The 15,574-nt window shown below is 42.2% G+C and overlaps 2 protein-coding genes across 2 annotated transcripts; one reads left to right on the forward strand and one right to left on the reverse strand.

Moving 5' to 3' along the window:
• The first annotated feature begins 941 nt into the window (after positions 1–941).
• LOC139898483 (proteasome subunit beta type-6) lies at positions 942–14,530 on the forward strand. The gene is made up of 8 exons (XM_071881223.1): positions 942–1,127; positions 1,237–1,313; positions 2,437–2,492; positions 2,591–2,663; positions 2,791–2,902; positions 2,992–3,065; positions 3,300–3,374; positions 14,200–14,530. Exons 1-8 carry the CDS (start codon positions 1,013–1,015, stop codon positions 14,326–14,328), a joined length of 711 nt encoding a protein of 236 aa, XP_071737324.1. The 5' UTR covers positions 942–1,012; the 3' UTR covers positions 14,329–14,530.
• LOC139896390 (uncharacterized) lies at positions 11,039–12,444 on the reverse strand. Its single transcript, XM_071879023.1, has 4 exons — positions 12,137–12,444; positions 11,798–12,064; positions 11,103–11,729; positions 11,039–11,058 (listed from the first exon to the last, which is right to left on the reverse strand). The coding sequence occupies exons 1-4, from the start codon at positions 12,297–12,299 to the stop codon at positions 11,039–11,041; spliced, it is 1,077 nt and encodes a 358-aa protein (XP_071735124.1). The 5' UTR covers positions 12,300–12,444.
• Positions 14,531–15,574: the final 1,044 nt, after the last annotated feature.

The following is a 15,574-nucleotide window of genomic DNA, read 5'->3' on the forward strand; positions in this document are numbered from 1 at the left end:
ATGAGCCTAGCATTCAATCCATAAGGTGTTTCGATCAGTTAAGATTAACATTCGGAGTGGGCATATTAATTTTGGTCAAAATCTTCATAACCTAAGCTCTCAGTGACAAGTAAAATAGGATTTCAAACCAGTTTGATTGAGGTTTAGAGTTCATCTTAGATAGTGCGACTCAGTCAATGATCTACCATCAACTCTGAATATTGCATCCACACTTATACTTTATGTGTTTATTTACTGCTTTCTGTTAATTTTTATCTTAATCTATCCCCGTAAACCTAAAAAAACTTACTTCCTATATGGTTGACTTTAGACGTACGTTCATCCTACGTTATTGGCAAATGTAAAAAAAAAAAAAAATAGGACATCAGGTTATACTTATCACTTGCACGTTATAAGAATAGACAAGTATGTGAATTATATAGCTAGAGCCCTAGCTAAATATAAATTTAGAACCATTAGTCCTTCTGGTATTCTCGATTGACGTTCTGCGACTTAACGACACAACATTTAAATAAACCGTACATTAAGGCCATATCAGTCACTATCACTAATCACTAACTTGCTAATAAAAGAGTTTGAAACGTTATTCGACAAACTGTTAATGACATTAACATGAAGGAGATTAAACTCCACAGATTTCTAGACAAATTGTTAAATTTAGGGATTAACTGCATAACTACTGCAAACGTGAAACACCAACCACGTCAAAAAAAAAACATAAATGACTATCGTGCATTTTGAGCAAACGTTGGGATCAACCGCATATATTTTTTTTTCTATTACAGAAAACACATCAAATACGATTTTCAGTTTCCTCATATTAAATTAAGTTTGAGGATCAATTGAAAGAAACTAAAAGTATGAGGGGTAAACTAGTAAATCACAATAAACCAAAGGATTGATAACTTGCTGCCAAAGTCAGGAACTCAGGATACAAGAAATACTTTTACATTTTGGTTCTTTTCTTCTTCACTCAATTTGTTACTCGCAAAAAAGTTTCAAAACGACAACAATGGATCGCGATGCGACTTCAGATGTTAACCAACCTCACTCCATGGGAACTACGATCATCGGAGTTACTTACAACGGCGGCGTTATTCTCGGCGCCGATTCCCGTACCAGCACGGGTAAATTGGAGCCCTAGTTTTTTAAGTTATTTAAATATCTGTTTTAATTGTTTCAATTTGTTGTTTTGGTGTATTAATTAATGTTCGTTGTTGTTGTTGTTGTAATTAGGGTTGTATGTGGCTAATCGGGCGTCTGATAAGATTACACAGCTGACTGATAATGTTTACATCTGTCGCTCTGGATCGGTATATATGCTCCGCTGCTTTGATTTAAATATTTTACTAATTTTTAAATCAATTATAATAATTATATTTCGTGGTATATATGTTTTAGCTAGTAAATTACTCCTGGAGTATGCTAATATGTAACTTATATAATCTATTAAAAGTATTTAATAATGCCTGTCCATATGTGTATGTATCAACCAGTGGCGATTCTAGAATCAAAATGCTATGGGGTCCTAAACAATTTGAGTAGTACTTTGTAAAAAAAAAAATTCCCAGAAAGATACGTTTTCTTCTAAAAAAACCATTAATTTTAAAATTTTATGGGGTCCTATCATAAATTTAGTGGTGTCCTATACAATTTGAGGTATAATTTATTAATAAAAATTATACATTAATGGGTCCTAGGACCCCACTTCCTATGCTTTGCATTCGCCCCTGGTATCAACAGTCGGCTCATTTTTGTTTAAATCTGTATTATTTTTTTTCCTCATTGTTTTCGTTATGTTAACTGATTCGGTTTCCAACTCCTGTATCTCAATTCCTGATATATGCTATTGCTCTCAGCTTGAATAAGGATGCACATATCATAGAGTAACTTGTATTACTTTTTTTAATTTACTTTTATGGTTTTGGTATAAATTGATGGCTTACGTTCCACATAATACCAAACAAATATAGTCTGTACAATGGTTTGTTACATGATATCAGAGCCCTGGTCGCTTGATCTTTGTTGGGACCATAGACTAAGGTGTTGCCTAGTTTCTCAGGTCACTGTTTAGAATCCAGAAATATTTATGCTTAATAGTGTTTCAACTAAGATTTAGCGCATCAGGGCTCTTGTATTGTATAATAAATCGAACTGGGCAGTTATCTGCTTGATTTGTTACCTGTGAGCTAATTTAGCCATAAGGAAACTAATACTAGTTACATGAAGTGGATCTGCTTCACTTTATATGATTTATTCTTAAACATAAGATGTCTAAACTTGAAGGGTTGGACTATTTGTACACATTTCATTTTAAAGCTGAATAAATTATGGACTAGTTCGTATGGTCAAATGCAATATCATTTGGGAAACCAATGGTATATCTTTGATGGAAACATATGCATAATTAACAGCTGCCTTATTTATCGTTTTCAGGCTGCAGATTCTCAAATTGTCTCGGACTACGTTAGATATTTTCTTCATCAACACACGTAAGTATATTGCTAACTGTTTTTCCCTACTCGTTTCTTGTATCTATGATGAGTTTCTATACCTTCGATTCATTCTAATTGACTTGCGTGTTTGACAGGATTCAGCTTGGTCAACCTGCTACTGTGAAAGTTGCTGCAAATCTTGTTAGACTTTTATCTTACAGCAACAAGGTTTGCATTCATTATATATATAGCTATCAGTTCATTCGTACTCACTACTTTTCGCTTATTCTTGGCTGTTGGTTTATATCTTCTGGTTAAACATTTTTTGTATTTTTTTTTATTTTTAATTGTACAGAATATGTTGCAAACTGGCATAATTGTTGGCGGATGGGACAAATACGAAGGTGGAAAAATATATGGCATCCCTCTTGGTGGAACAATTCTTGAGCAGCCATTTGCCATTGGAGGTTTGTTGCCACATCTAATTTTTTAAGCCCATTTCATTCCAAGTTAGTTATAATATTTTGGGTTCAGATTAATGGTTAGTGTGTTGCAGGGTCTGGCTCAAGTTATCTTTACGGGTTCTTTGATCAAGTGTGGAAGGACAATATGACCAAAGAAGAAGCTGAGGTAGCTAACATTATGAACTTTATGTTGTCTCTTTACATGTTTATCTTTGAAAATTCATTTATTTTTTATTATGTAATGAATTACAAGAGATTGTCACACACCTTATTGAGTAGCCTCCGTAGCATAACAAAACCTTTTTGGGGTAATCTAATGAATGAATGGAAAACACGACACATATATGAAAGACGTATCCTCTAATGAAAATTTGTATCCTTTTTTGTTGTTTTTCTGCAGCAATTGGTGGTCAAGGCTGTTTCACTCGCCATAGCACGAGACGGTGCTAGCGGGGGTGTTGTCCGCACTGTCACTGTAAGTTCACTTTTTATCTACCTGGTATATACATACATATACATATATACATTTAATGATACCGCAGCCCGCATGCGCATGTAACATACACACGGGCATGCGCTATGGTGCGTATGCGGGGTGCTCTCATGCGTCATGCGGCATGCGGATCCGTATCTGGCCCCTTTACGGCGGTTGCTTAGCTAACAAGCAAATATCTTTTCCATAATTATATCCGTGATTCGGGGGAGATGGTTATGGAAACGATTATCACTATCCTATGACGGTTCTAGAATTAGGGTTTGCCTATAAATACAAACCCTAATCGTCGTTAGCAACATACCACGTTACGTAGCCATCTTCTACCACACATCCTACGTAACTTACATCCTCTATCATCTTCTAAAGGTTAACAGGTTAGTTCTTTATTAACTGGTACCTACAACCTTGCTTGGGGCCTTCTGATCGACGGACGTCATCGAAGGTGGACTTAATCACTTGGCCACCCCGCCGACATCATCATGTCGGCCAGGGTTATTCACGGTAGCCGGACCGGAGAGCCACGTTCTAAGATCCTTAAACCCCTCCTTTACGTTGAGCAAGCATGTTAAGACCCCTCGGTTAAAATATGCATGATCAAGTGGTGCTTTCATTGAGAGTCGAATTAATTCAAAACTGTTTAATTGTTCTTTCTTTTTAGGTTTTGAATTATGATTCGCTATTTACAGAATTTTTTTGAATTTTTTCTTTTTAACAGTATCATGACTTCCGAGGAATCATCGGAGCATACTCAAACAGCAATTCAACACGCGCCGTCTGGTAGTCAGCAAACGCCAGTTTTGACTACGGAGGCGGCTGCTCAAGCAGGGTACACAATGTACCCCCCACCGGTATCCGGCGAACCCTTTCAGCGGTTTAAGCCGATATATCCGGATGGGGTTACACCGCCAAGAGCAAACTCACCAGTCACAACCACGCGGTTGGATTTTTCATCGGTGGATCCAAGGGTTATCCCGATAAACGCTGGTGGCGAAACCATGGGACCACATGTAGTTTGCTGCGGCCAGGTACCTATTTACAGTACCACTGTTTCGATACCTCTGCAGACGCAGACTATTCAGCAAAACTCGTCGTTTACACCCCTGCAACCTTGGCAACCACCGCGCCCAGTTTCTCAATTCTTAACCCCTGCGGATGCGCAGGCGTTACTTAACAGCTGGGGATTTGGTGTCATTCCAGACGCAAACTCTCATTGGGCGCCAATAACAGCGCAACAACAAAGCACAGCGCAAACGGTTGGGCTCTTGAGTGTGTATCCTCAGTTTTCGCAGGCATCTGCGCCACAGGTCTCGCTCCCCTTACAACCTGTGTATTCGGCATCTTCAAGTAATCCCTCTTTTCCAACACCGCAGCCGTGGGTATATCCGCAGATGCAGGGTCAACCTTGGCAAAATATTCAGGGGCAGGCTAATCTTGCAGGGCAATTTATGCAGGCCGCACCCCCTGACATGGTTCACTTATTTTCGCAGCCTGACTTCGTTCAGGACATGATGCGGCGTTTCTTTGCGGGTTTAAAAGGGGATCCTGTTAAACCACCTTTCGAGCTACCGACTACTTTTGACAAATTTCCTCCGCACATAACTGCATATCCGTTTCCAGCAGCACCAAAGATACCTGGTACGCTAGGTACTTACAATGGTTTGTCCGATCCGGATGACTTTTTACAGCGCTTTGAGGGTGCAATGCGCACTCAAGGTTGGGTGGATCCGGTTGCGTGCCAAATATTTCCAATGACCTTGCAGGGCATTGCTCGCGAATGGTTCAATAAACTCCCGGCGGGCAGTATTGCCGGATTCATGGATCTGCGAACAAAGTTTTTATTGCAGTATCAGAATCAAAGACCACGCAAGCGCACTCACATTGAATGCCATGATATTACGCAGAAATCCAAGGAATCTTTGGGAGAGTATCTCACAAGGTATACTAATGAATGTTTGCGCATTCCAGATCTCAAGCCAGAACAACAGATATCAGGACTCATACATGGCATCAATTCAGAACGGCACCCAACGCTAGTCAAGCGTTTGCGTCATACGGTGCCAACAACTTACGCTGAGGCGCTTAAAGAATGTCACGATTATATGCGGAGTGGCGAAGATAACGATGTTCCCACAAGCAGCTCGCGAAATGAAAAAAAGGATGATGATGACCGCTCACGAGATCAAAACCGCGGAAATAATTCTCGCGGGCGTTACCATAGTGGCGGTCCTATCAGAAGTGAAAAGGGGAGATCTAATGGCAATTATCGAAGCAATAATCAGCGCGGCATCAACAATCAGAACTATGCGCTTCTTAAAAGCTTATCCAAAACGCCCAAAGAAATTTTGGCGACGGAGCCAGTATGCGCGACCTTCGCGGTCCCAACTCCGCTTACAGAATTTGGTAAGCGGGATAAGACAAAGTATTGTGAATTTCACGATGATTACGGGCACGATACGAATAGGTGTAAAAACTTGATGGAACGGGTACTGGAGGCGCTCCGTGCGGGTAAGTTGGATCACCTCAAACCGCCAAAGAAAGATAAAGGGAAAGCCGCAGAAGAGGGGTCAAAAACTAAAACCTTCGCGTGGCAGAAAGTGGATAAGGCCAAAAATGCTGATTTAACCATTAACATGGTTGACGCAGAGAAATTAGGTCAGCGAAGAAAGTATAACGATCATCAGGATTGGGAACTTCTTCCAATCACTTTCCCTCCTGTGATGTCAATTGACAGGGTGAATGAACCTATCATCATCAAGTGCCGCATTCCTTCTTGCGGGGTGCAGGTCAAGCGCATGCATGTCGACACTGGGAGCGGCGTTGACATTATGTACGAGCATTGCTATCAATTTCTTCCCGAACACGTGAAGGCGCAGCTACGTCCGTCTGATATCACGCTGTCTGGTTTTTCCGGAGAAAGCTCATGGCCCGTGGGACGGATAGAGTTATTAATAGAGCTCGAAGATGACAAGAATCCGCAGTTAATAAGGAACGAATTAGTTGACTTTTATGTGGTTCGCTCGACTTCGCGATATAATGCGCTACTGGGAAGAAATTTCATACGGCGTTTTAACATCATACCTTCGGTAGTGCACGGTTTGATTAAGTTTCCTACTAAGGGAGGAGTTGCCACAATGGCGTCACATCAAACGATTGAGATATGTGCGTCAGTTGTGCAAATTAACATCCCTAGCGTCGGGGAGCAGATTGCAAGCAGTGCGGTCATTGCTAATCGCTTGCATCCAGATAAGGGTATAAAAATCGGCGCAGGTTTATCAGCTGAAACCAAGGCTAAGTTACATGGTATATTGTCCGCAAACGCAGATGTTTTCGCATGGCGCGAATCAGATATGACAGGTGTCCCGCGGGACATTGCGGAACATAAATTGAATGTTAATCCATCGCTCACACCTGTTAGACAAAAGAAGCGGCATATGGCTTTAGACCGCAGTGATTGGCTATGCGCAGAAGTAGACAACCTTGTCAAAGCAAACATTCTACGCGAAGTGCGTTATCAAACATGGGTTGCCAATCCGGTGTTGGTGAAAAAGGCTGATGGTAACTGGCGAATGTGCGTTGATTTTAAAGACATTAACAAAGCATGTCCTAAAGACAATTACCCTCTCCCGGAGATAGACTGGAAGGTTGAATCTTTGTCTGGATTCAGATATAAGTGCTTTCTGGACGCATACAAAGGTTATCACCAAATTCTAATGGCTGCGGAAGACGAAGACAAGACTGCTTTTCATACGCCGCAGGGTATTTATTGTTACACAAAGATGCCTTTCGGCTTGAAGAACGCGGGCGCGACCTATCAGCGTGTAATTGACGCAGCATTCAAGCCTCAAATTGGCAGAAATCTTGAAGCGTATGTCGATGACTTGGTAATCAAAAGCAACACCGAAGAAGACATGCTCGCAGACATCCTAGAAACGTTTGCGTCTCTGCGAAGGATCAACATGAAGCTTAATCCGCTTAAATGTAGCTTTGGAGAGGAGGAAGGCAAGTTTCTAGGTCATGTGGTGACAGCGCGGGGTATCAAGGCTAATCCCAAAAAGATTGAAGCTATTGATAATTTACCATCTCCGAAAACAAAGAAAGATGTGCAGAGTCTCACTGGGAAGCTCGCAGCAATCACGCGGTTTTTGTCAAAAGCCGCAGAGCGTCAGCTACCATTCTTTAACACTTTGAAAAACTGTTTGAAGAAAAAGGATTTTGTCTGGACTCAGGAAGCAGAATCAGCCTTTCAGGAGATGAAAAAGGTGCTTGCAGAGTTACCAACACTTACTGCGCCAGTCCCTGGGGAGACGTTAACGCTGTACCTTGCGGCATCAAAGGAAGCAATCAGTTCAGTTCTCATCGCAGACCGCGAAAAGGTAACCTATCAATTTACTTGCATTATTTATTTCGCAGAACTTTAACGCTGAGGTTTTCTCAGACACAAATGCCGGTCTACTTCGTAAGCAAGACGCTGACATCAAGCGAAGTAAACTACTCGCCAATAGAGAAGCTAGTATATGCGCTTGTCCATACAGCGCGGCGTTTGCGCCGATACTTTCAAGCACATCCGATTGTGGTTCTAACTGATCAGCCAATCAAACAGGTTGGTACATGATTACTTTGCGGCAATGACCGGGGTTACCGCATTGACTAACGCAATCATTTTATTTCATTCAGGTACTGTACAAGCCCGAGATTTCTGGCCGAATGGCCAAGTGGGCAGTCGAATTGGGAGAACATGAAATAAACTTTTCTTCACGCAGTGCGGTTAAGGGTCAAATACTTGCTGACTACCTAGCAGAAATACCTGCGGATGTCGAAGCGTCAGCAGAACATCAAGATCCGCCCGCACCTGTTCTATCACCATGGGAATTATACACCGATGGTGCGTGTAGCGCATCTGGCGCAGGCGCAGGTGTAATTTTGACAGGTCCAGGCGGTGAGGAACATACGTACGCACTGCGGTTTAATTTTGCTGTCACAAACAATGAAGCAGAGTATGAGGCTCTGCTAGCAGGTATGCGCATCGCGCATAAGTTAAATGTTAAAATCTTGCACGCTTACGTGGATTCAAAGCTAGTATGCAATCAAGTCTGCGGAGACTTCGAAGCGCACGACATTGCTATGCAGCAATATTTATCGCTTGTTCATAATCTCGCTGACCAGTTCGAGGCTTTTCAAATCTCGCACGTAATGCGGGGGCAAAATAAGAAGGCGGATGCGCTAAGCAAACTAGCTGCCTTGGCTTTTGATCATATGGGTAAGAAAATTCTAATAGAGGAACTCAACGCAAAATCTATTGTCATGATGCCTCTAGTGGCACCGGTTGAGGAATCAAGCCCAACGTGGATGACGCCCATCATCGCTTTTTTACGGGACGGCACTTCACCCGCGGACTCCTCTGATGCGAAGAAAGTCCGCACAAAGGCACCGCTTTATGCCCTTGAGGGTGACGTCTTGTATCGAAAAAACTATTTGGGACCGCATTTAAGGTGCATAGGTCCGAAAGAGGCAGAGGAAGTTATACGCGAGGTGCATGAGGGTGCATGCGCCCTTCATTCGGGACACAGGTCCATTGTGTCAAAAATCATGCGGTTAGGTTATTATTGGCCTACTATGTACGCAGACACGGCGCGTATTGTCAAGCAATGCGAATCATGCCAAATACATGCACCTATCAGCAGGGCACCTGCGCATCCAATGATACCGGTCTCCTCACCATGGCCATTCTGCAAATGGGCGATCGACATAGTCGGACCATTCCCCAAAGGCCAAGGTAATATTGCCATTCATTTGCTAAATATGCTACTTACGTCATTATCTTACGCATACTCTGCACACGCAGGAAATGTCAAATTCTTAATTGTTGCAATCGATTACTTCACGAAGTGGGTCGAAGCGAAACCGCTGGCAACAATTTCAGGGAAAAGAGTGCGGAATTTTGTATGGGAAGACATTGTCTGTCGATTCGGCATACCCAATGAAATTGTTAGTGATAACGGTACACAATTTGCCGGCGATCCTTTTCGCAGTTGGTGTGCGGAGCTTAATATTAAGCAAACTTTTACTTCAGTTGCGCATCCGCAGGCGAATGGCCAGTGCGAAGTTACCAACCGAGATATAGTTGCTGGAATCAAGGCAAGGTTGGGTCATGACCGCGTTGGTTGGGTGGATGAGCTTCCAAAGGTTTTATGGGCGCATAGAACCACACCCAAAGCAAGCACTGGTGAGACTCCGTTTAGTTTGGTTTATGGGTCAGAAGCGGTTGTACCCGCAGAGATTGGGGTACCAACGTTCCGCATACAAAACTTTGATGAGCAAAATAACTCTGAAGCTCTGCGGGAAAATCTTAATCTGCTTGAAGAACGCAGACTCTCTGCGGCTGTTAACGAAGCAAATAACAAGCAGAAAATCGCAAAGTATTACAATCAGCGTGTGCGTTCACGCACTTATAAGTGCGGTGATTTGGTTTGGCGCCAGAACGATGCAAGTCATGCGGAAGATACTGGGAAACTGGGACCTCGTTGGGAGGGCCCATACAGGGTAGCAAAAGCAAGCAACACCGGGGCATACCATCTAGAGACATTAGATGGCAAACCTGTGAAACGCACTTGGCATGCGACGTTATTGAAAAAATGTTACATGTAGCTAGATGGACTTGATCACTCCAATTTGTTTAGCACATTATTTTTTGTATTTTTCATCCTTTCGGATATGTCGCAGTTGTAATCATAATTAATGCCAAATAAAAATAATTACATGCGCATACTTTTGTTGTCCATTTATATTTTTTGTATGCGGTTCCTGCCTACTTAAGGGGTGTCCTCTAGCCCCCGTGCGGCAGAAGCCTGTTTGGTTACAAGGCTAGACAATAACGGCAGGCGAAGGGAATTGGTTTTCCCCTAGCCAAGCGCCACGCAGACTAGATGGCTGCAAAGTCGACTTTAAAAAAAAAAAAATACAAGCATTGGTTTGCTTGTGCGTAATCGCTCTCGCATTGGTTTGCTTGAGGAACTCCTAAGCATAAAAACATTGGTTTGTTTTTAGTTGCGTTTGCTTACCATACAACTAATAGTGCACCTCTAGTACATGACAAAGCAATAGCGCAGTAGCTTTTGAGTCTAAATTATTAAAGGTAAGTTAAAATATTGGTTTATTTTACGCAGTACCATCCGCATACGCATAAGTTGTGGTTAACTATGCGCATGCGCATGCGGTTCATAATTTTTTTTGATTCGCGATATATAAACAAGGACATCACGCATGCATAACAGACAAACATATATACACATCCAAATAAATTATTACATAAGTAATTGTTTCACATGCCTGCCCAACATGGGACTTAGGGCTCCAAAATACATTTACAATTACCTGCCTAAGATTAGGGCTTACGGCACAAACTACTCTAGTAATCCTCCTTCAAAAACCCATCAAGCGGCATCGTCGGGTCAGCCGCAAACGCATTGATCAAAGGGATAGGGATGGACTTGATTGCCTCTTCCGCCTCCAGCAGCGCCGCGGCCGTTCCCTCCTTTAATTTCTTTTGGACAATGTCGGGGAACGGTGGAGTTAGGCCGCATGCCTGGATCACTTCCCGCACAGCCTTGTTCACCTCATGGTCCTTGACCGCATCGACATAGGCATTAAACCGGTCGGACACGGGCTCGGAGTCCATCATTTTCTGCGCAATTGCGGGGAGTGCGGTGCGCAGCTTTGTCATATCTGCCTCGGCCAGCTCGCGGTTGGTAACCGCATCGTCCCTCTCCCTCGTCACCTTTTCCAACTCCAGCCTCACTCGCTCAGTTTCCCCCTTTGCCTGATCAACCGCACCCACAAGCTCTTGATTCTTTTTTCTTTCTTGAATCAAGAGGGTCTTGGTTTCGGCCGCAGTCAATTCAACAGCTTTGCGGGCCTCCTCAGCAGCGTCCCTGTCCTTCTTGACCTGATCTACACCCGCCTGCAGCAAACCCAACTCCACCTCTTTGCGCAGTGCAACATCGTATAGGCTGGAGGATCGACGGGCTTGATCCGCAAACATCCCAAAGAATACCAGCCCGTTCTGGACAAAGGCGTTGAGCGCCTGGTTAAACGGCAGCGCGGCCAGTTGCTCGCGGAACTCTGCTGGGAAGATTTGCTGCAAGAATGCAGATTGCTCCGCAGCATTTTCTGCGGAGGACTGGCAAAGTTGGCGGAGGTTGGCAACACGGAAGCTGCCTTGCGGAGGAGGTAATGTAGACTCAGACTCGACGGGTATCGCCTTGTCTTTGGATGTGGCAGTGGCCTCCAGCTCGGGGTTGACCCGCGGTGTTGTTGGCTGCGTCTCCTCCACATGCTCTGCAAAATACTCAGATTAGTACGCAGATTTTTCTACGCGGTATACATGCGAAAAAATAAACGCTCACCATTAATGGGGGGAGGTAGGTCTGCGGACCGCGGCTCGATGGCAACAAAATTGTCGTTGCGCATGTCCTCCAGCTGCTTAGGAGTCATCTTCTTCTTCTTCTGAGCCTCGGACGTCCCAGCCGCCTTGCGTTTATTGCCTGACTCCGCCGGCGTTTCCTCCACATGTTCGCTAGCAGCTGCCTGCTCTAGCTGTTTGTCCACATCCTGCTTGCGGAAAGAGATCCCAGCAATCTCCTCCGCGGTAAGCACCTTCTTCATCCTCATCTCTGCAAACAATAAACGCCTGCGTTAGAAAATATACAAAAATTTATGTAAGTACGCGTTTATGCTATTCCTACCCTTTCCATCGGGGCCAACTATGGCCGGCCGCACATCCTCCCAAGGCCAATACGCGGAGATCTTCCCCAACCGCAGCATAACATTACCATACGAACGGTGCACCAGTTGTGCGTTGACGCACTGCTTCAACAACTTTTTCTCCTCGTCATCCAACGCTGGCATCTTGTTCACATCTTTTTCTACCTTCTCGCACCAAATGAGCGTCTGCGGGAAGCCAGTGCCTACTACGGTCTGGTCGACGAAGAAAAAAGTTTCTTTCCAACTTCCCGCATTCGATTTCGGGGTTTTTGTGAAATTTTGGCGTGCGAAGAAGGTGAACCAAGATTTATGGTGGCTGGCTAAGCGGAATAGGTGGCAAAAAACCTTCACCAATGGTACTGTGTTGAGTGCAACACACCACATCTCGAATAGAACGATTTTGCCTATAGCATACGGGTGCAATTGCCCTAGCCCTACTTTGAAATGATCTAGTACGCCTAAAAAGAAGTCGGAGGGTGGAACCCTAAAATTACCATGCTTAAAAGCATGTTCGTAGATCGCCACCTTATTCTCTGGTGGCTGATGGGCTCGCTGGCTAGGCAGTGGTGGTACCGGATTGTAACCCGCTAGAGGGGGGTATTGCTTAACTAAGTGGTCGATGTTTTTCTGGCCTATGTTGGACTCTACATTCTCTACGAAAGTTTCATTAGCTTTGGTCATTTTTAGATGAATGGAGAACGACTGACCTTTAAATGACGATCGGAATATGACGGAGTTGATCGGAATTGATAGGATTTGGAGGCGAGAGCGTATTTGGGAAGCTTGACACCGGAAAAGTGAAAATGTGTGTGATTTGGGGCTATTTATAGGCAAGATTGGGGGAGCGTGGGTTGGAATGGTGTGATCGTGGCCATACACGTGTAATGCAATCGACGGGTAGCATTTGCTGATCGCGCGTGGTGTCAGTTAAGAATGATTACAAACACGCGCGTGGTTCGCACGCGCCTGCGGCACTGTTACTTTATGTCTTGTCAGCCGAATGGGCTTCTGCGATTGTGACAGGCATCGAGGCGCACGCGAGGACATTAAATGCTCGTCGTCCTTTTGTTTTCTCTTTTTCGCTTAATAGTTTGATATCATATGACTTGCGTCATATAACATCAAACTGGGGGGACTTAATGATACCGCAGCCCGCATGCGCATGTAACATACACACGGGCATGCGCTATGGTGCGTATGCGGGGTGCTCTCATGCGTCATGCGGCATGCGGATCCGTATCTGGTCCCTTTACGGCGGTTGCTTAGCTAACAAGCAAATATCTTTTCCATAATTATATCCGTGATTCGGGGGAGATGGTTATGGAAACGATTATCACTATCCTATGACGGTTCTAGAATTAGGGTTTTCCTATAAATACAAACCCTAATCGTCGTTAGCAACATACCACGTTACGTAGCCATCTTCTACCACACATCCTACGTAACTTACATCCTCTATCATCTTCTAAAGGTTAACAGGTTAGTTCTTTATTAACTGGTACCTACAACCTTGCTTGGGGCCTTCTGATTGACGGACGTCATCGAAGGTGGACTTAATCACTTGGCCACCCCGCCGACATCATCATGTCGGCCAGGGTTATTCACGGTAGCCGGACCGGAGAGCCACGTTCTAAGATCCTTAAACCCCTCCTTTACGTTAAGCAAGCATGTTAAGACCCCTCGGTTAAAATATGCATGATCAACATTAATTAATCATTATAAAAAAACCACATTTTGTATTGGTTGATGTAATTACATGGGATTCAGAGGTGGCAATATTGATAAAGGTGACTGCTAAATTAGTCAATCCAGTCTATTTTTTGAACATGTGAGTAGTAATCATTGCTAAAATGGAAATTGCCAAATATATAAGATGGGTTGAAAGTCGCCCAAAGTGTTTTTAATGCTTAAAACATTCCAAATTATTATATTCAGAAGATTATTATATTATTATTAAAATAACATATCTTTTGTTAAGATTGTACTGGAAGTGTTGATCAGTAACATTTTTCCAAGTCTGCAATCTGATCAAGTTTTTGTGTAGATAAATGCTGAGGGGGTTACAAGAAACTTCTACCCAGGTGATCAGCTTCCTTTGTGGCATGATGAAGTGGAGGCACACAATTCATTGTTGGACATTCTGGCTTCAAATCCCCAGCCAATGAACACCTAGACTTTTTTTTTGTGATATTTTACTCAACAAAATATGTCAATTTAATTGTTGTCCTAGTAGTTATTACTTTCTGTTAAAGTACTTTTGTACTTCTTGTTACTCACTCTGTTTGTTGGTTCAAGTTTCATTGAGAACTATTATGGTTGACATCTATAATTTGATCTCTTTTTATCAGTTCTATTTTCTGCCCCATTGATAATAGAATTGGATTTATAAGTATTTTTATAAGTATTTATAAGGATTGTCTATATCTCGTCTCCCTCATACATCGCATATGCGGGATTGAGTTTTATTGTTGTTGTTGTAATTAGATTTTTTCTTCCTTTTATTGGTCCTGTCAGAATCCTTCTTCGTTGCACACCCTCTACTTTCAACCAATATTTAATTTGTTCCAAAGTTATAAATATCAGAAATGTCATTAAAGCTACAGACTGCATATTTTTTGCAAACACGTATAAAATTTATTTTATTTCGATTGGAGATCTGCGAGGTTTCCAACTATAGTTAGTGTGCATTGAATAAGTAGTGCTGTAGTGTGTTAAAATGTAGCATTATTTATTTTTTGAAAAAAATTGTAGTATATTGTTCTATTAAATGTTTTGCATCTGGAATAATAAAATACTAATTAAAGAAGTGAATAAACGTTATATAGGTTCCCATAATTGATTGAACGACCTCAATCTTTTGAGGTAGTTGTGAGTTGGGAATAATGACATCGATGTTTGTCTTGTAGACAGTATATCTTGAATTTATTTCAACGTAGAAATATGTAATTCATTAGCTTCTAAAAATGTGAAAATTAAATGGAGTTGAACACTTTGATTATAATAATGTATTTATTATGTGTTAATGATTTTCTACATGATCACAAAAATTGTTGATAACAGTTAATTTTTAAATATATTTTGAAATGCGAATCAAGTAATTATTCATAACATAATAGTCTAAGCTATCAACAAATAATTTCTCTAAAAAGAATTAGTTATATCATCTTCCAAAATTTCGATGTCAGTGATAATGTTCATTTCTTTATCTAAAGCAGTTAATTGCAACACATTTATCTTCACGAGTTGATGTTCGTTGATTAGCACGTGGTTAGTAATCAAATGAAATAATATACATACAATAATGGAGAATAATTAGACATTGATGGTAGTAACAAATAAAATGAATATTTTTAGTTTTGATATAGCTACAGATTACAGGTATAAGTATTAAATGTAATTAACGTTTATTTTTTTGAAAA

This window comes from Rutidosis leptorrhynchoides, chromosome 3 (genome assembly GCF_046630445.1).
Source record: "Rutidosis leptorrhynchoides isolate AG116_Rl617_1_P2 chromosome 3, CSIRO_AGI_Rlap_v1, whole genome shotgun sequence".
NCBI lineage: Eukaryota > Viridiplantae > Streptophyta > Magnoliopsida > Asterales > Asteraceae > Rutidosis > Rutidosis leptorrhynchoides.